The sequence below is a fragment of the Limulus polyphemus genome, unplaced genomic scaffold (assembly GCF_000517525.1).
Source record: "Limulus polyphemus unplaced genomic scaffold, Limulus_polyphemus-2.1.2 Scaffold0, whole genome shotgun sequence".
In the NCBI taxonomy this organism is placed as follows: domain Eukaryota; kingdom Metazoa; phylum Arthropoda; class Merostomata; order Xiphosura; family Limulidae; genus Limulus; species Limulus polyphemus.
The window spans coordinates 3949187-3970303 of NW_013665610.1; the positions used below are offsets into that span (position 1 = coordinate 3949187).

General features: G+C 31.3%; 1 protein-coding gene across 2 annotated transcripts in view; it reads left to right on the forward strand.

Annotated features, from left to right (window-relative positions):
• The first annotated feature begins 1565 nt into the window (after nt 1-1565).
• Nucleotides 1566-21117, forward strand: part of LOC106458717 (inositol hexakisphosphate kinase 1-like) — a 25120-nt gene continuing 5568 nt past the window's right edge. Inside the window, exons 1-5 of one of the 2 annotated variants that reach the window (XM_013918291.2) lie at nt 1566-1662; nt 6827-7260; nt 8456-8600; nt 12893-12996; nt 15610-15785. In XM_013918291.2, coding sequence (XP_013773745.1) covers nt 7035-7260; nt 8456-8600; nt 12893-12996; nt 15610-15785 — 651 coding nt within the window. In that variant the 5' untranslated portion in view covers nt 1566-1662; nt 6827-7034. Of the gene's footprint in view, nt 1663-6337; nt 6362-6826; nt 7261-8455; nt 8601-12892; nt 12997-15609; nt 15786-21117 lie in introns of those variants that run through there. The other variant, XM_022383368.1, reaches the window with a different exon arrangement.

Here is a 21117-nt window from a genome sequence, read left to right on the forward strand (position 1 = left end):
GCTGACTTTCCTGCAACTGTCGGAGACTTTCTTCCTGTTTCCTTTCTTGTTCTAGTTGCCACTGCTGTAATCTCTCTTCTTGTTTATTTTGTTGTTCGAGCTGCCACTGTTGCAGGTTTTCTTGCAACTGCTGTTGTCTCTCTTCTTGTTTCTTTTCTTGTTTATTTTGTTGTTCGAGCTGCCACTGTTGCAAGTTTTCTTGCAACTGCTGTTGTCTTTCTTCTTGTTTCTTTTCTTTTTCCTCTAACAACTGCTGTAATTTCTCTTCTCGTTCTTCTTGTTTCTTTTGCTGTTCTTGTATTGCTGTCATCAAATCTGCTAAGCTGTAGTTTGATTTTCCGCCTCACGTTTCCATTTTTTTTTCTGTCCCACTCTCTGACACCAATTTGTTACGTCTCTGTTCGTTAGTTAATTTTCCGTAAATTCGTTCCGACGAAACTTTAGCGACACAAGTCCTTTCTTAAATAAAACTGGTTTATTCTTTCCGAATACAAATTTACGATACACTTAATTTCAACAGTCGCTCTGTAACAAACGCTATAACTCACTCTCACGAGCTCGACTTCAACAATACTCAGTTCAATTACACACTCTGTGACTGCAGTTCAATTACTCATTACACTGTTCTTCCGTCACGCCGTGACCGTCTTATATATATACAAGACTAACACATTCTTGAAGGAACAGGATACTTCTAGAAAACGTGGCGTGACACCAGTTACGTGACCTCGCTGACGCAACAGTACTATACCACTGCTGCTTTAATTCAACGTTACAAAACGGCTTCATATAGTTGATACTCTTCTGTCAGGCATCAGTTACTTGAATACCAGTATCACCCTGGAAAGCTTTGTATTGAAGAAGATGAAAGATTTGTTTGTTTGCTTTAGAGCAAAGCCACATTGGATTATCTGCTGTGTCCACCGCGGGGAATCAAACCCAATATTTTTGTGTTTTAAATTCGTAAACTTACCGCTGTCCCTCTCGGGCGACACTTAAAAGATGTTGTTATATATAATCAAATAAAAAAAATGTATTTGAAGCAGCCTTTACCGGTATTCTCCTCTTTCCCTTTAAATTTTAGGACAAGTTTAGTCACGACTTGGCTTTACTCTTACTGTACCTCTTTCGTCTCACAGTGGGTCAGTGGTAAGTTTGCGGTCTTTAAATGCTAAAATTCGGGGTTTGATTAACCGCTGTAAACAGAGCTCAGATAGCCAATTGTGTGGCTCTGAGCTGAAACAAACAAACAAAATCACTTCTGTCTATGTGATATTTTTTAACAGCATACTGATGCAAATAAACTTATCTCGATTTTATTCTTCGTACCACAAATTTTTTTTCTGGGAAGTCTTGCAGTAAACTTCTAAAATAAAAAAAAATTCACATATATATATTACACAGTGTATAAATATATAAAAGTAGATTTTATTGTACTTCGAGGTAACTGCGCATAGCTACTACGCGTTCACTTTTCCTAATCCTTACTTATTGCAGGGTTCTAGTTGCTAGGCGTACATTATTGGTTAATAAGTATGTCACATGACCATCATCGGATGTTTTTTTTTTTTTTTTGGAAACGGCAGAAGCCTGAGCGTTGTGATTACGTTGGTTAGAACTTAGACTTACTGTTAGAAGAAAAGAGATACTGTGACAGTGAAGGTAGGCATTGATTTAACTAAACAAGTACAATTGAGATTTTATATGTGGTATGCTAACTATATAAATATATTGTGACTGATTATTAATATTGAACTAGCAGAGTTGCAAATGAGTTCAGGTGGATAAGGCTTCTTCATATTCTTGTCATTCGAGTCCTGAATTAATCGCATTGACGTAAATTTTATGTGATAATGTTAGCATTACTAAAACATTATTATACTTAGTATTTACAACTTACAAGTGTGTCTGTCACTAGTGTCATTGTTAGAGCATGTGTCAGCGTAATTGGCAGTATCACGTTTCGTCATCATTTGCACCGAAGCATATTATTATTAATTACTAGCTGGAGTAACCGTTCCCTGGACGGAAGTTATGTAAATTCACGATTAATGAAAGGTTATCTTAGTGCATAAAAAGTTGCTCCCTTTATATGCAATTGTTAAAAAAACGCAAAAATGTCCATAAAAACTGGAAAACACAAAATGTGAAACCGCAAATTTGCATCTACCTCCGCATGGACCCAACAAATCTTCATGCCAGATTTGATGAAGATCCATCAATAGGGGGCGAAGTAGTGGTAAACAACGCAAAAACGCCCATCAAAACCGCAAAATGCAAAACTGAAAATTTGTATGTATAACGTTATATGAAACACGTTAGACACATATTACATTCGTGATTCAATGTGACTGACATACTAATGTCTTTTTCATAAAACCGGGATTTTTGTGCATCCATAGAAAACTTCTCATGACCCTTGGATAAAATATTTTGGGTATATCCACTTGGAGCTTGTAAGTTGTCATAAAATTAGTTTATTAAGCATGAGATCTCTTTTTTGCATATATATAGTGTAGATACTCAAATTATGTCACTTTGTTATATCGTTATACACAGCAGCCAAGACATTTGTTGTTATCAATAACAAAATGGGTAAGAGTAAATTGCATTATTCAATAAAAATCACTCCACATGAAATTGTGTGAATTCCTTTACATTTTCTCCTTTATTTCAGTTTTGCTTCAGAGGGGAATAGAGTGCATAATGCTTTTCCCACCATATTTAATTTCCACCATGTGCAGATGATTATGGTAGGGTGGATTTGAAATGTATTAGTCACAAATCAACTCATTTTCCTGCAAGAAAAGTCCTTGAAAGTGGGATTACATAACAGGTGTGTGTCTTTTTAACTGTAAACTAACATTCAAATGGTGTTAGTAGTGGTAGTTTTAGGTTTAAATGACTGATAAGTTACAAAGCTAAATCTGTGAGTGATAGTTAGGGGGCCTATTTATAAAAACAGATATTTGGGAACATGGTGAGATGCATGTAAAGGAGTTCACAGAAAGGGTAAAGGAGATCATCATTTTAATTCAACACCTTATATATGCATTGCACTTCTTAGTATAATGCCACATTATAATAAAGCTTACATTTATGATCTGTGGAAGTAGTCTAACACAAAATAACTATTCTTATTAGCCTGCTATAGCTGGATTTACTGTAGAAATGTAAAGGAGATCACATTAATTTTTACACCCGTCTTTGCTAATATATAGAGGTGGTATGCATTTCGATGATGGGTTTTATATTATATTTTTAGAATGGATGGTAAACAAAGTTGGCAGCTGAAATATTATCACAGAAAAAGGCAGCAGAAGGGAAATCCTTTTTGCAATTTGTTTGCTTTTTGCCTTTTTATTATGGGTACAATATAATCTGGTAAAGGAGAACACATGTGAAAAACAGTAGTCATCTTCATCAAGTTGGCAAAATATGACAATGTAGTGCAAGTGCTGGATTTTTGGCACAAGGTTTTTCAGTAGCTATATTTCAAGAACTGTATAAATCACACTTATAGGAGAAGATTTTTTTTCAACATTTTCCAATTGAAAAATGGACACTTAAGAAAGCCAGGCCCATATGTTGAACCTTGCAATAGCTGTCCTGTTAAGTCAACAAGGTTGAGGAACACACAGTTGACTGTTAGAGGGTACTGAGAAGTCAGAGGTCATTATGTTTTCATTTGACTGCATGTTGTGTTAGCTGGGGTATTTGGCCATACAACTTACCTGAAACAAGACCTAGCACTTACAGCTCAAATTTCATAATCTTCATCACTGTGAACTGCATCCATTATAGAACATAGTCCAGCTTGTGTTGAATTTCTAATGACTGGATTGTATTGATTATCTTAGGTTACAGATTCCAAACAAATGATACAGTGTCCTAGTAATCTTTATGTTTTTGCTAGTGGCTCTGAGTGAAGGACCATTGCTTTACTCTCTCACAAACTTGCATAACCTATCACCTACAATATAATAGAAATAATTATTGAATAGCAGGGATTAATCATTCGTTATGAGATACAAATTGAACAGTAATTTTTCAAAAAGTTCTTTCCTCAGAACTGGGTCACTTTACCAGATCATTTTACACTCACAATTCAAATTTTCCACACATTTGAAACACTAAAAACATTTATAATAGGAATTGGAACACATGTATGGGTCAAAATAAGTTATCATTTGTTCTATTGTTGGAAAGGGTGATCTCTCCATTTTATCAGATGGATACTAGTTTTCAAGGATGTATACCCCCCCTGGGTCACCAGTTTTCCAGCAATGTAGGCCCCATATCCAAAACTTTTTATATTTTATTTTCTTTTCAGACATGGTTGGCATTTTAGTATATGTACCTTTACTTTTGTTAAAAGTGATTTAAATAAGGTAAGATACAGAAATATTTGTAGTATTTTAAAATACTGTTACATTGTATATTGCACTATCTCATAGTTGCCTCTTATCATCAGTCATTGTCATGTTTCTACCTATCTGATTGGTCATTCATCTTTGGCTTTTATATAATGAACAGTGTGATGAACAAGAAGTAATCATAATTAGCATGTAGTATGTCAGTTTCAGATGATGGTTGTTGTAATACAATATTTGCCTTTTGTATAAGATGACTCTGAATTTTTTGAAATAATTAAGTGTGTTTCATTGAGGTTTGGTGTATAGAACAATCACTATTATCAAACATGTCTAGGATGTTACTTTTGTAAAGAAATTCTAGAAGTTATTTTTAAACTATGCTAATCTGTGCTCTGGGATAAACAATCTAGGATGTTACTTTTGTAAAGAAATTCTAGAAGTTATTTTTAAACTATGCTAATCTGTGCTCTGGGATAAACAATAAACCGTAAGTGTGGTTTTTTATGCTCTACAAACACTACAGACAGCTCCATTCAGCATAACGTACGTCACAAACATGTAATAAACAACTTTACAAAGTTTTTATCATACAAGGACTCCTTTTCTATTACAAAAAATATTAAACCTTGAGATATAGTGATCTACTATAAAAATATGTTTACAAAAATTAGTGTCTGTTACAGAAACTAACTTTTTTGATATAATATTAGCAAAATTTTAGTATGACAGATTAGATCAACACATATCAAATAAAAAATGTCTTGATTATTTTTAACTAGCATGTGAGATAAATAACTTCTAGTTATGAAGAATTGAGACAAATGATGCAGTTACAAATATCTTATTGTAATGCAGTAGGTGGCACATTGCCAATGCACTTACTCAAAAAAAACAAAATAAAAAGAATGTCAACAAAGCTATTAACTGGAGAGTTCTTATTGGAACTCTATCTTTGAACCTGTGTACAAGACAAGGGGTAAAATCAGGCATTGTTTTAAGAGTAAAAAGTATCATCTTATACACCAGTAAATATGGTAGTTACCTACAACAGTGCTTTGTGTTTAGAAAATGAATGGGGGATGTTATTATTTTTTTGTTTCTAGTTATAGTTTCTAAGAGGTTTGAATATTATGAAGAATAGGCATGCAGTAAGTAACAAAGTGACAGAGATATGGCTGCTCTCACAAAATATAAAGTAATTTGACAAGATGACACAACTAGGTCATGGTTCAAGTTTTTGTAATACAATTTAATTTTCAGTTTATTATTATTTATTATTTTAAATTGATAATAAGATGTCTATAATGAACAATATGATACCATAGACAAATATTTAGTTCATGTATGTTGGATCACTGGGCTGATTCAGAGATCAGTGAATTGTGTATATAACTAGCAATAGAGCCGACCAATTAACTCAGGTAGTTGACATAATTGATTACCTACATTATTAATTACATCAATTAATGTGACAATTCATGAAAATAAACAACTAATCAAAATTAGTGTTTCTGATTATTGCTATTGTTTCACTATTCCAATTATCTGATGTTCATGCAGAAATAATTGATTAATTAAATGTAATCAATTAATGAACATGATGATTAATTGGTTATCAAATTCCACTAATTGCCCAATTCCACATTACAGTTGGGTCACATTTTAACATGAAACTAAAATCTGTGAAACAGTATGACACAAGATTATTTCCAGTAAATGTGATAATATTGTATTGTTCTTATTTTTTGTAAATTTCTCCTGTGACACACAAAAATAGTGGGCATTATGTCATTTATTGATGGAGGACAGTAAAGAACGTTCATCTAATAGCATTTACAGGTGTTGACAGGTGCCAATGCAAGGGTGCCCATCAAAATGAGAGTATTGCTACAGACCATAAGTTGAGAGCTCCCAGAGGTTTGGGATAGTACCTCTTGGAAGATGTGAATGCGCAGCTTTGTTGTATCTTAACAGTCATAAAACACGTAAGCATTGGCTGTTATAATTAGTAGTTGTTCTGCTGTCAAGTTGTTTGGCCTTTTTTACAGACTTAGAATATGTATAAATTGATAATTTGAAAAATCCTTTTGTGTATCTCTTTGTATATGTGAGTATGACTTTTCTTGCATGAATATGTAAATCATACTCACTTGTCATTAACCTGTAAATTATTGAGATAAGTATGACACTAGAGATATTTTTGCAGTATAGTATTGCCACATGTTATTTCTGTATTTTCTAAATCATTTACTTGAAAGATTCTTCTGTGGGACAAGCAAAATCATCCAGCTATTAGCAAAAAAATATTAATTGTCTAATGATGGAAGATTTAAATGTAACTTGGTTGTACTTTTAACTGTCTTTCATAAAGAACAAAGTCCTTTTCTGCAAGCAAAAAGGTAGGACTATTTACGACTAAAAATTAATCTGTTCTTTTTCTTTTCTTGCAGCTTTCAAAATTTTCTGATTAAGCATGTGTCTATCACTTCATATAATGTGAACCAGGCAGAGCTACTAATCTTATACACCGTTAGAACTACTTGAGAAAAGAGAAAAATATTTTGAAAATGTTAAGATATAAAAGGTGTTCTGTACAAAACCCAAGATTTCTTCTTGTGTGATTACAATCTTTGACTATAACATGACAGAGAAAAAAAAATGGGAGATAACAGTTCACAAGATTGTGCATCAGCAATGATGGAAACACATGGAACATCTAAAGATCCAATCAGGGAGATGTATCCTTTTAACCACCAGGTTGGAGGTCATTCACAAATGCTGCTTTTGGAACCTGACACTTTGTGTAAACCTCTCATTCAACGCGAACTTCATTTCTATCTTAATGTTCCTAGAGAAATGAAACATTTTACACCTCATTACAAAGGTCAGTAAAGGTTTTGGTATGTGTATTCTATGTGTAATAGTTAAAACTACACAACTACTTTGTGTGTAATTAACTGACATTATATTTTTAAGAAAATGTGTAGCAAAAACACAGCACAGTATATGTGTATAAATTTCATATGATTTTGACACTTTATAGTATTTGAAATATTTCAGTGACTATGGTTCGAAATGTGTGTATGCATATGTAATTTGACAAATATTTTGATTAGAGAAGTAATATTATAAACATGCTTAACAAAGTATTTTTTGGCTGAGCTTGTGTAGCATTATTTTTTTAAATTTAATAAGCATAGTATGTATATTGTACCTGTATAAATATATGTATACTTGTGTGGTATGTAAGCATACCAGTGTTTTTCTGAATCCTTGTATTAATATTCAAATTTTTCAAAATTAACTTGTGCAGGTATATGCAGTTTCCACATCATGTTGATCAAACAAATCATTAATTTACTGATGCTCTAGCAACTTGTCATTCATTCAGAGTAGCACCTTATGTCATCCTGTGGTAAAGATAGTTGCTAGGTAACCTGTAGTATGTGAAGACACTTGTCTTTTCCAATGGCAGTCTCTTGAGTTAATGACCTCCTTATGTTTCATTGGGAATGATCAGTCACATGAGTAGCACTGTTTGCTCTGAGTAAGTCTGACATTAACGAGTTATGTAAATAATCTGAGATTTATTCAGTCTGGAATATGATCTTAACAGTTAGTTTTGTAAACAGACTCATCTGAGTAAGTTAGAGACTACTTCAAACCTAATTATTCTAGTAATGGTGACTGTCTGTTGTGACAAGTAAAATGCATTTTCACAGTGTTTGATTGAATAAAGATTGTTTATTGAGATTGTACAGTTGTGTTCAGTCTTTCTTTGTTTTGTTCCAACTCAATAAGTTAATAAAACATTATTTTGTAGTAAGTATCTTGATGAATTTCCCATTAATCTGTGGACCTGTCTTGTCACTTAAGTGAAATCAGTGTTATCTGAAAATACCACACTTAAACTTGTCTTATTGTTCCATGTGTGCGGGCTACAGGTATATTTATTGCACTTTTTTTACAGCTTTTTGTATTAAGTCCATCATAAAAATTGAAATTAGTCAAACTGTGTTTTTTGAATGATCATACTACATAATGGTTGATTTTCAGTATTTTTTTAATATTTGTTTTAGGTGTTATTCAAGTTAGTGAACTGGACAACAGATCTGTCATTGTCCACTCAACAAAACATAAAGACATATCAACCAAAGATTCATGTAACCATAAGCAGAGAGAAGTCAGCAGACAGTGTAAATGGAATGCTCAAGAAAAATACAAGTGAGTGATTATACTTTATTGTAATTAATAATAAAGTAAGTAAATAAAATTACATTGGATTATTATTTGCTGAACAGCTGATAACTGTATATGGTTAATTACACTGAGCCTAGAAACTTTAAAAAAGCTTGGAATATTTTAGAATGTCTTTGAATTTATCAGTTTAACAATATTTTATTGTTGTAGGATGTGGAAATGTTCTATATCATAAGTTATTTGCTTTAACAAAAACCATACATAAATTTAATTGTTTTGACTGTCATCATAGCTGATATTGCTGCTTTATCCAACATTTGGATATTTTTTTCAGTGGATAAAATTTATGAAAATATTGAACAGAAATGTTTACTTGCTAACAGCAACAAGAGATGGTAAGTTACAAGCATTGCCATCACTTCTTTAACCTACTTTCTGATACAGTACATTACCTCTTCTCACATAAATAACTATTCTTGTTCAGTGCTGCCTTCTATATGCAAAAAAATGTTTTGTGCATGCCACAGGCCTTGAAACTCCCATCCATCTGGAATGACTAATTCCAATGCATCTTGCATGCAAGTTATCATGCAACAAACCACCACCAATAAGAGCACGTCATACTCTCTTGATGCATGTGACTCCTATATTCAATTCTACTGAACTATCACTTCTCGCTTGGTAGTACTCGTGTTATAATGTTTAGTTTATGCTGTCTTCAAGTGCTTTATTGTAATTTTTTTCCATATCTTTGTGTTAATTTCTCTCAGTAAGTATATTCTTTATTATACAATAATGATATTTGTAACTTGATGAGTAATTCCAAAGTGGAATTGTTTTATATTTCTACCCTGTTACAGAACTTGTCACTTCATTACAAAACTTTTTATTTGTTTCTGCCAACACAGTTGTGTTTAGTTATTCATTTTGCATTCTAAATTCTGTGTTACAACTTTGGAGGTTATATGTTCTATTAGCACATTTATACAGGCTTCAGGTCGTGGCACTCCCTGGGAAGATTTTGGCTTTACTTCACTGGGCGATTGATCATCCAATGGTTTTATAATCATTTATATATATTATTTGTATTTCAAACATTCAGGTGGATATATCACATTCAGCAGAATGCCTCCATGGTCCACCACCCCAGCGGTTTGGAACTAGAAAGTGGTAAGGACTCTTAAACTCCACTAGAAGAAAAGGGTGAAGAAAGCAAGATGGTGAGTCCAGAGGAATGACATCACCTGAGACAGTGCAATGGGTGACCATGAAACCCCACTTTGAAAAGCATGGCCACACCCTAGCCACTCTACACTCTAATGAATAATGTATGGTTTGGATCACTATCCTGCCATAGTCCTCTCCCATTTAGATGTGCTCCTCCATCTTTCCACCCATATGTGCGACATATTTCCACAGTGGGCGAAGAATATACCTGGTTCAGAAGTGGTGTGGTCTCCCATGTATGATCTTTGACTCTGAAGATCTCCTTTTGGGGAGTGTCATTCGAATGCTTTTGAAGGATGCTTCTTTCTTTCTACTAGTTGTAGTACTAGTTCCTCCATCTATTCAATGTGGGATTCTAGCTATTTATGTGAGAAGCGGTAATGTGCAGTATCGGAAGTTATAATATTCCTACACTGAAAATGTATTTCCGATAGGTACTTGCCTCCACTCACACTTCCCAACCTACCTCCTGACTGAAAACCAGAGCTTCCATTTTCTGCCAACATTCGAAGTGATAGTTCAGTAGAATTGGGTAGAGGGAGTCATGTGCATCAAGTGAGAGTGTTGTGCTCTTATTTGTGGAGGGTTGTTGCATAATAATTTGTATGTGAGATACATCGGAGTTAGTCATTTCAGATGGGGGGGGGAGTTTCAAGGCTTGTGGCATGTGCAAAAAAATGTTTGCATATAGAATACAGCACTGAATAAGAATAGCTATTTATGCGAGAGGAGGTAAGTATCTATCGGAAATACACTTTCAGCATAGGAAAATTATAACTTTCAATCATTGATGTAAGACTTTTATAATTTATTGATAATTGTGTAGATCTTTAATGTAACCAGTTTTATGCTGTTGTATTTTATGATTAACGTCAGTGAAACATTAGTCTTAAACCAGAGTTTAAAAAAAAATTATTACAATATTTAGAATTTGAAAACTTACTCTTGAGTACAAGAAGCATAGGCAGTCAATTGATAAAATTGAGAAACCTCAATAATGTATAAATTGAATCACTGTAACAAACACATTTGTAGTGAAATATATTGTTCAATTTGTAAGTATTGGTAATATTTGTATTACATTTTGAGATTTTCTTATTATAAGTTTTTATTCAAAAACTTTCAAGTTAAGTGTTTCATAATGGATTACTTTTTTTTAACAAATATAATTTTTAGTATATTTCAGGAACATACAGCACTGATAATGTGGGGAAATTTTCTATATTACGTTATCAGTCTGGTGACACTTGTACACTATGCTAAGTAACTAAAACAGATGATTATAACTTATTAATTATGACCAAAGCTGATCGACTCTGAACTTTCAGTGAAATAAAAAAAGTGTTATTTTAGCTGTTTTTATTGTGACAGTATTTTAACCCTTTGTGGACTAGCAGGGTGACATTGTGCCCTCCTCTTCCCCACCTGAACATAATTGTATGAAATTTGGTACACACTTTCTACATAATATGTAGCTTAAACTTTAGAAAAATTATATGATTTGGTTTAGTATTTGTAAATATTTGAGTTTGTGAATTTTCAGAAATTTTGTTGTGAAACAGTTTTTTAAAAACAGTAAGTAATACTGTCTTTTGTTTTAGAGTTTTTGTTATTATGTAAATATATCTAATAAGAGATATTTTTTCAATAAAAATATAGTTGTTGTCTCTGTGTTGTTCTAGTACCAGCAGACTCATTTTTTTTTTCTATTCATACGAGCTTTCATATGGCCAAAAATATGTTAACAGTGCATTTCACTATCTACACACTAACATAAAAAAAAAAGATATTTAATTAGCTATAATCAATAACAATACCAGGTTAAAGTTTAGTTTTGATCTGAGGAGGTAGCATGATCTGATCAAAAGTTCATGTTAAATACAATGAAAGCACGGGTGCTCACAGGAATGGGAATTTGTCCTCTTACATTTCATAAAACATTCCACATATGTCTGTTGACTTACACTGTAAAAGCTGATCCCCTACATACATTTTACCCCCCTGAAAATATTTCTGTGTGTGTGTGTGCTCATAAATTAAAGTAATTTTTAAAAATGTGATAGAATAAAAGGTAAATTAATTTCTTAAGATATTATTGATCATAAAGTTCTATTTTATGCATCCAATGAGTTCTAACATGTTTTATTTTCATGGATTATTTATATTTGTTATTTATATTTAACCTATCGAAGCAGTTAAGTAACCATGAAAATCAAACTGAACAGTAAGACTTGACCAGTGGAAAACACAGCTTGCACTCATAAACTAGGCCTACACTGATATAAGTGATATTTTTCCAACTGTATTTTTGATCAAGCTCATTTCTCAAACAATTATTTATTTTCTATAACTAAAGAGTTCTTGTACTTGTATATGTTGTTTGCTGCTGATTAATTGCCTTGTATCTGGTTTGCATTTGAAAATTAGGAATAGTGAGGGCAGATAGCCCTGGTTTAGCTTCGTTTGAATATCTAAAACAAACCATCTGAAAGATGATTTTTACTGTGCTATTTTATGCTGTAAAGATCACTGGATTTATTAAAAAGTATTACAATTATGTGGTGATTGCCATTTTTTGTGTGTATATATTTTTCTACAATGAAGAACATTTTTATTTTGTTAATAAAGAGGAGAGATGCATGCAAATGTCTTACTGGAGCTCATTAGCTCTTCAATAATAATGGTAGTCTACATTGCAAACAATGTCAAATTATAAAGTGAAAAGGTGAGAAATGAACAGATCTTGACATTATTTTTGTTATTTTGAATTAAACATATAATTCTTGGAAAATAATGTCATTGTTATGATTATCCTGTTTGCTTTTGGTGTAGATTTGCTTGTCTTGGTAAATTGTATACAATGCAGTAAATGAAAAATTTGATAAAATATATGAATGTATGTGATGCTTAGCTTGAAGCAATACTCTCAAAATTGGTCTTTGTAGCCTTGAAAAAATATATGTATATATACATATAATAACTTGTAGTGGTATCTGTCAGAAACAAACGTTGTTTAAGAGTTTTAGTTTTGAGCAGGCATATTTCATGTTTCTGAATTTATTTATAACATTGCATTTGTTTACTTCCAGGGTAAAAGTTTACAACTGTGAAGATGAAGTGACACTTCTCCAGGATTCTTATCCTCATTACTGGGCAGATCATAAAACACATGGTTACACTTTAAATCAGAAACGTATCCTCTTATGTTATTTCTTTCTTGATTAAACCAGTTTATTCTTCCTTGATACAAACTTTTAGTACACAGTAGTTCCACAATCAGTATGTTTCTCGTCACTTTAAACTTAACAAATTTTATAATACACGCTATAGATCACAGCGATTCACAGTCTCGATAACTTCGCTCTCGATGAGTGCAAAACACACACTTTATGGCTCACTAGCTCGAAACTAACAGAAGCATAAATTACACGGATCTCAAAGTAACTACTGCTCTCTCTTCATTTATATCCCCACTGGCTTTCCTCGATCATTCAAGAAACTCGTCACGCATGCTACCAGCACCAAACACGCCAGCAGCGTCACATGACTGGTGCTGTCATAGCAGTATATATAAATGTGTATATGTGTGTGTATATATATATATATATATCAATTTGTAAAGAAATAAATTTCATTCATAAATAGCAGAGACTCACTAAACATTTGTCTTTAATGCAACAGTACTTCTTTAAATGCAAAATTTCTAAAACAATACAAAAGAATTCTAATTGCAGACACTGGAATTTGTAAGTTCACTTGTCTTATGCCTAACATTAGTTAAACCTTTATTAAGTACAGCCTGATAAAGAAATAAATTAACACTGTAACTTGTGTACATTTTTTGCTTTAGTGTAGGTAGAGTTAGACTTTTCTGTACATAATACTATCAATAAATATACTTATAATGTTATTCTTCGACCTAATGTTAGACATTTTTAAAAACTTTAAGCTTTTAATATGTTGTTATACAAAAAGTAGTATATTTATATCAGCCTTTCGTTTATATCTGTCGAAATGAAGTGTGTGTGCATTTTCAAGACAGGCAAAAAGTGAGTATTATTATAATAGATTATCATACCCAACTTTATTTTTGTACATATTGACACATAAGTTTTCCTTGTTGATATTATTGTAATCATGTAATAGCTGTATCAACTTCCAGTTTTGCTTTTGGTAATCAAATTATATTTTTATTTCATACTTGTTTGTTAATAAAATAACTATTACATTAAGTATTTTTCACCTTGGCATGCCACACATGTACATACATTGAAACTATTGTAATAAGTGTACTGTACATATAGTTGCATAACCATAAGTCAATCAGTAAGCAAAAGAATTATAGCACCATTTTCAAAATGTTAGCTGATATAATAAGTATCAAATTGTGTTATTAAAAATTAGTTGTTGTTTTAGAAATGAACATAAAAGTGATTACAATAAAAAAAAGTTTTACTTCTGCCTTGAGAATAATTGTATTTAGTATTGAAGTCAGTGCTCATGGTTTATCACTATAGTGTAATAAATTTCATAATTCAACTTAATGAAAAATATTTTTTCCAACAAGGCAGAAAAAGTGAGCTATGTTTTATAAACCCTTTTTTTCCTACTTTGAAGATATTTAAAGCTGTTGTTGCTTGGCTATTCCAAATATACATTTAATGTCACTTCAAGTTGACATTTTATGAGCGTGATTATATAACAGTATTTGCTTAATTGTACAGGTTCAGCATTGTTTATAAACTTTCAGACTAGATTAGGCCATATTTAGCCAAAACATACTGGAACCATGCTTATGAGGATATCATTCTGCATTTTTTAACTGTGTTAAACAAACTTAACTTAGCTTAAACTGTATTTTTCGTGTCTTTTGAAATTTATAAATGTCTAAGCAAAATAAGTTATGTTAGTTACAATCTTGAGTTCATGTTTTTTGGTATGTATCTATATTCTGTACAGACAGAATGTAATAAATTTACTTAGCATTTAAATTTGTATAGGCATTCCTGAGTTAAGGTAATATATTTGTAACTATTACCATTTGTAAAGACAGTATAGAAGTTTCACAGGACTTTTTTATTGTAGAACAAAACAATATTTAGTTTATGTATTACTATTAGTTCATTAATTTTATTCTTACAGGTATGATTTTTTTTTTCATTGTCAATTCAGTTTAGCATGCAGTTACTCAATTCATTCAATGAACTATTAGGATAAATGTGTTAAGTAGTCCAGATGACTAAAATATATTACAGCCTTAAATGTAGGTTAAAGCAAAATGTCAGTAAATTTTAAAACAGATCATGCAAATAATGTTTCCCTATTTAAATATTCATATTAAACCAAATACAAAATAGTTAATTAATATGAAGTTTGTTGAGATAATAACCATGTATACATAAAAGCAATGCTAAAGAAAATTGACAATTAAATTGTGAACCACCAGTTACTGAAGACATAAAAGTACGTGATAGTATAACATTTTTATGGACACATACGTGTATGTATGTATGTATAAACTCTCAAGCTAGTAGTTGTATTTAATTTTTTAGTCTTGACCATTGTTTAGACTTATTTAAAAACAGCCCCTAGGAACACAACGGTATGTCTGTGGACTTACAACACTAGAAACTGGGTTTTGATACCTGTGATGGGCAGAGCATAGATAGCCCATTGTGTAGCTTTGTGCTTAATTACAAACAAACAAAATTTAACAACAAAATGTTAACATAGTGTAATATAACGTAATATTAATGTTTCACTGAAAAATTACAACATAATTTTTAAGCCTTAATTCCTGCTTCAGACTTCTTGCTGTTAGAAAATGTCACTTATCACTTTCGCAGACCTTGCATTTTAGATCTTAAGATGGGTACAAGACAACATGGCGATGATGCATCAGAAGAAAAAAGACACAAACAGATAGCTAAATGTGCATCGAGTACTTCTTCAGCATTAGGTGTCCGAGTATGTGGAATGCAGGTGGGTTTGATACATTATTGTATTGTGTAAAATTTTGATGATGGGTGTATTATATACTTAAAAAGGTTTCAAACATTTATGCACACATAACCAACGAATGTAAGTAATATAATATTAGAAAAGAAACTATGTTGTTTATGAATGAAGTTCACTTGTCAAAAATCTTTATAATTTTATTTTCATGCAGAAAGTATAATTTTTTTTTGTGCTTTTTGAATAATGTTGACGCTGTATACTTATTTGTTCACCCCCTTGCATTTCAGTAGACCTGATATAAGATTTTTGTGGATGATAATTTTGTGTCTCCATCTGAAAAATTTCACAAGCCATTTTGGCTTTTTTTTTTTAGTAATCTTTGATTTATTTGGAAATAGCTGTAAAAACATATAGATTTTCTTACATATATTTGTAAACCGAACCAGTTAAAAAAATGTTTAATGAAATATTCATTTTCAGGGGTGGCTATAATGTGACAATGAATCTCATTTTTCATTGATAAAAAAGTAACTCAAGAGTTGACAGTGGGTTGTGTTGACTAGTTGCCTTCCATGTAATCTCTCATTTCTAAATTAGGGACAGCAAGTGCAGATAACCCTTGAGTAGCCTTGGGTGAAATTCAACAAACAAACAAACAAATAATTTATGATATGTAACATCACTTTTTTTTATTATTGTAAAAATTAGTATTTCCAATTTTAGTGAAATATAATTTTCTTGAAAATTTTCTTGGTTGTTCTTTTTGTTAATCACTTATTTTCAAAGATTTGGAATTGTATTTTTTATTACTTTTGGTTTTCTTTTTGCAAGTTTATGTACTATACCTAGCAGTGTTATGTAGGTGTATGTATTAAATACAGAGTAGTCTTTATATGAATTTTGACAAATTCTTTATATTTGGGTTGGGATATTTTCTTGGATAATGTGGAAAAAAATAATAATTAAAAAGTCTATAAAATTTCTTGGGTAATTTGTGTCCAGATATAAGCTTCAACTGTTTGCATGTTTTGTGATAAAATATATTTGTCAAAATAACTAGCTATATCATTATATCTGTTTTTCATTCTGACTTTACCAAGTCTGTTTCATTTACTGGGTTAAGTTAGCTAGCAGGTAGGAACAGTGGAAATCCAATTAGTCCATTCATGCACATGTAAATATCAAGGTTGTCATTTGCTAATAAGTGTTTTTGTTATGTGTGCAGTTCTTCCAAATATTTTGTGAAAAATGTTATTGTTTAACTGCCTGTAAGAATTCAATGGTATATCTAACCAAACCATCTATTTACCAATATACTCCTGTGTTACCAAAGTCTTAGGTTCTGTGCACCTTGTGTGGTCTTTTCTGAATCTTTTAATATTTTGTTTTTTTTAAATAGGATTTGATGTCTTTGAATTTTATTTATTTATGTATAACTGTTTATTTAGCTTATTATTATTTTTTTTTTTTTTATTTCTGAGTCATTATTTGAGTCATAAGTTGACTACTACAGTATAATTTTTGTTATGATTATTTCTGCTTGTTAAAAAATTAGCCATTTTGGGATCAATAATTACTGGATATAGCTAAGATATGAACTTATGTATATTTATAATCAAAACTATTCATGCATATTTGGGATACAGACAACTAAATCAGCAGTTTATTCATTTGTTAATTGTTTTTCCTAACTTATCTTAATCACATATTCTTTCATTGTAATTTTTTAAAACTTGCCTGCATTTTTGTCTGCATTTAATAATATTAGTAACTACTTGAGTGTGATTTTAAGTTGCATAATTTAAGTTATTTATTTTTGAGCCTGTTTCCTGTCAAGCAAGTAGGTGTCAGACTCCTCTTTTGTTTTTTATTTCAACTTTTTTTCTCTCTACAATGTTACCAAAATTACTGAAGAAACAAACAGATTTGCACACCAGCAAGGGGAACACCTAAACAATGATGTCAGAAAACTGCTGAAATATAGTGATGTTACTCCTCAAGAACTTTTAGCTTTTATTGGTTTAACTATTTCTATGGGTATAATTCGTTTACCATCTATTATAGATTACTGGTCTACCACTCCTTCAGTTCATCTTCCCTGGTTTTCTTCAATATTTTCCAGAGAAAAATTCCTAACTATTGCTCACTTCTTTCATTTCAGTGACAATACTAATAAACTACCTAAAACTGATGCTAAGCATGATAAACTATTCAAAGTCAGACCTGTGCTTGATCATCTACTAACAGCTTTTCCAGCTCACTATAACTCTTCTAGGGAACTTTCTATTGATGAGCAAATGTTGGGAACAAAGGGCAGAATATCTTTTAAGCAATATCTACCTAGTAAGCCTACCAAATGGGGAATCAATCTTTGGGTTCTGGCAGAAGCCGTGACTAGATACTGTTTACATTTTAGAATATACTCTGGTAAAGAGGGATCTGTACCTTCCAAGGGCTAAACTAGTACAGTTGTAATGACTCTGATTGAAAAGTACTTTGGAAGGGGACACTCTCTTTTTACTTATAACTTTTATACTTCCCCAACTCTGTTTGATAAGTTGCTTTCACTTGGTACTTATGCTTGTGGCACTTGTAGGAAGGACAGGGTCCACTTCACAGACATGTTTCCAGATAAGTTAAATAGGGGAGAGTCAGTTTTTCAACTGTGGCTCAATGACTGCTGTGAAGTGAACTGATAAAAGAGGTATTCATGCTCTTTCTACAATACATAATGCTACAGTAAAGGAAGTGACAAGAAGACAGAGTGACATGATTAGCAAGTTGCAGCTAATCTTGGATTACAACAAGTTTATGGGAGCAGTTGATCTTAATGATAAATTTTGATCAATTTCTTAGCTGTTATTTCATTCCATGTCAAACTGTCAAATGGTATAAGAAGCTTTTCTTTAGACTTGTTGACCTGTCTATTGTTAATTCTTTTATTCTTTTCAAACAGGTAACTAAAAATAGCAAGTACAAACAGGAGGACTTCTGTTTACAATTATTTGGAATCTCTCATGAAACCTATAATTGAAAGTAGAGGAGGACCTTCTTGTTTGTCAAATATTCATTCACCAGTTGTGGCAGATGCACAGGAATGGCTCTTACCTGGGAAGCATTTTCCAGCATTTGCTGAAGGAAAAAAAAGGTGCAGATTGTGCCTCCACACAGGTTTAATTAAGTTGACTTGTAAGCAGTGCAAGGTCATCTCTGTGCAAGGCACTATGAAGAGTACCATATTTTGAATACTCTTCAAAAAAGTTAACTTTTCTTTCTATCATATCTAGTCAATCTGTTATGATTAGAAAGAAAAGTAAAATTCAGTCTGATTCCTTTTATTTCCTACTTCATTTACTTTCTTAAGATTTAAAACTTCTTTAGTAGAGGTTTGGTGTTTATAACACCTTTTTTTTTTACACCATCACTCAGTTTTGCATTTATGTATTTCTATTTGTGAATTAATGTTCTAAAACTCATTGCACATATTAGCCATAAAAAATTAGAATATTTCAACAAAGACTTTTGCAAGAGCACACATTATATTTTTGTCTATATCGAATTGTATTATACGTTACTGTGCTCAGTTTTATTACTTTTATCATTATTTGTGTTTTAGTTTCTGCTCAAGAATTATGTATAAAATTTTAAATATTTCACCGAATAATGTACAGCTTGGAGTATTCATCTTCAGACAATTGTTTGGTAACACTGTTTAGCTTAAATCAGCATTTGTATAAACATGTATAAAGTCTTCAGTGTACATATTCATGAATAGTGAAAAATGTACAGTTTGTATGTTCTTCACATATAAACAGATGTGATTATAATACCTCAGTGTAGCTTTTACCACATTTATTTTTGCATCTAAGCATGATTTGCATACAACTGTACATATACTTCTCAGTGCATAACTTACAAGTTTGATATTGTTTATCCATATATTAATGCTCCTTTTGTATGTATGTTATCTTGATTTGTAACTTTTGTATATACTTTTATGTAATCTAACTTTATTTTTTTAAACTCTTTGCAAAATATCAGAATAAGCTATTTATATATCAGTTAGTATGTTTTAATTATAAAACAACAACAACAGAAGTGTGGGTCTTACTAAGTAATGATAGTAATGAAGGAAAAATATAGAATTCTTACGATAAGCCTAAAACTATTAAAGTGGTACTAGTAGTACGTACAAATCACACAAAATTATCGTTCTAAGTTCTGAATCATATTTTTATTATGAACTAAATATAAATTTATGCTAAGTTATTGAACTTAAAACTGCTAATTTAAATGCAAAAGAATATAAAAATCACAAACTCCTTCAGTTCAAAGTTCTAAGCCTAATGCATGTAAAGACCATGCACTTGCCACTCGATAGATCTTAACCCTAACATTCGTGGATCAACTTCTTTCCCCAAAATATATCTATTGTGAGTTCATTTTTCAATGTAATAATTAATATAAATAGATATACGACAGAGCATGATTTAAGCTACTGTAGAAAAATAATAAAAGTCACATACATCCCATGCAGTTTTTTCCAGGAGCAAATTTTCTAAGGCTTATAAAAAATTATTATTATTGACCACTACTAAGTACAACCTCTACATAAAATGGCAGTAACTATAATAACTACCACACATGTTCATGTGGTAAAATCCTTAGGACAAAGTTTCGTAACGTGCTTTGTTTATCATCCTATGATTTCTTACATGTGAAATGATTGGAATAACAGGGTACTGAAACTGAGGTTTAACACACCTAGACATTGCTTTATAATGATTAAAGGTTTAAATATCATTCATAGATGGCAGAACAAGTGCTAAAGTGCAAGGAAAAATTTTTTTTTAAATGTCTTTTTTTTTTTTCTTAGAGTTAGAGGGTGCTTATTTATGGTCTCTAACATATTTTGGGATTTTTTTATTAAATTTCTCTTCAAACTTCTATAAATAATGCAATTTAGTACAAGTAATTGAATGTTATGCTACTGTTTACAAAAATAAAATCTGAAACCAGTAAAATATAAATTATTTATAATTTTTTCAATTCACAAATGCGATTTTGCTCTCACGATAAGACAAAATGGCCCTGGTAGGTAAGGGGTTAACAGAAGATACTAAAAGCATTATAAATAAATATATGTAGAGATTTAGTTTTTTTTAAATGCCAGGACCTTTGTTTTTGGATAATATCTGGATAAAAGATATTTTGTATGAGTACATTTGATGCATGTTATATACTGTGATCATATATGAATTTTTCTTATATATATATATATATATATATATATATATATATATTAGTATTTATTTATTAAGTTACTAGTATTAGTTAGTTTAACTTTAGTTTTTTA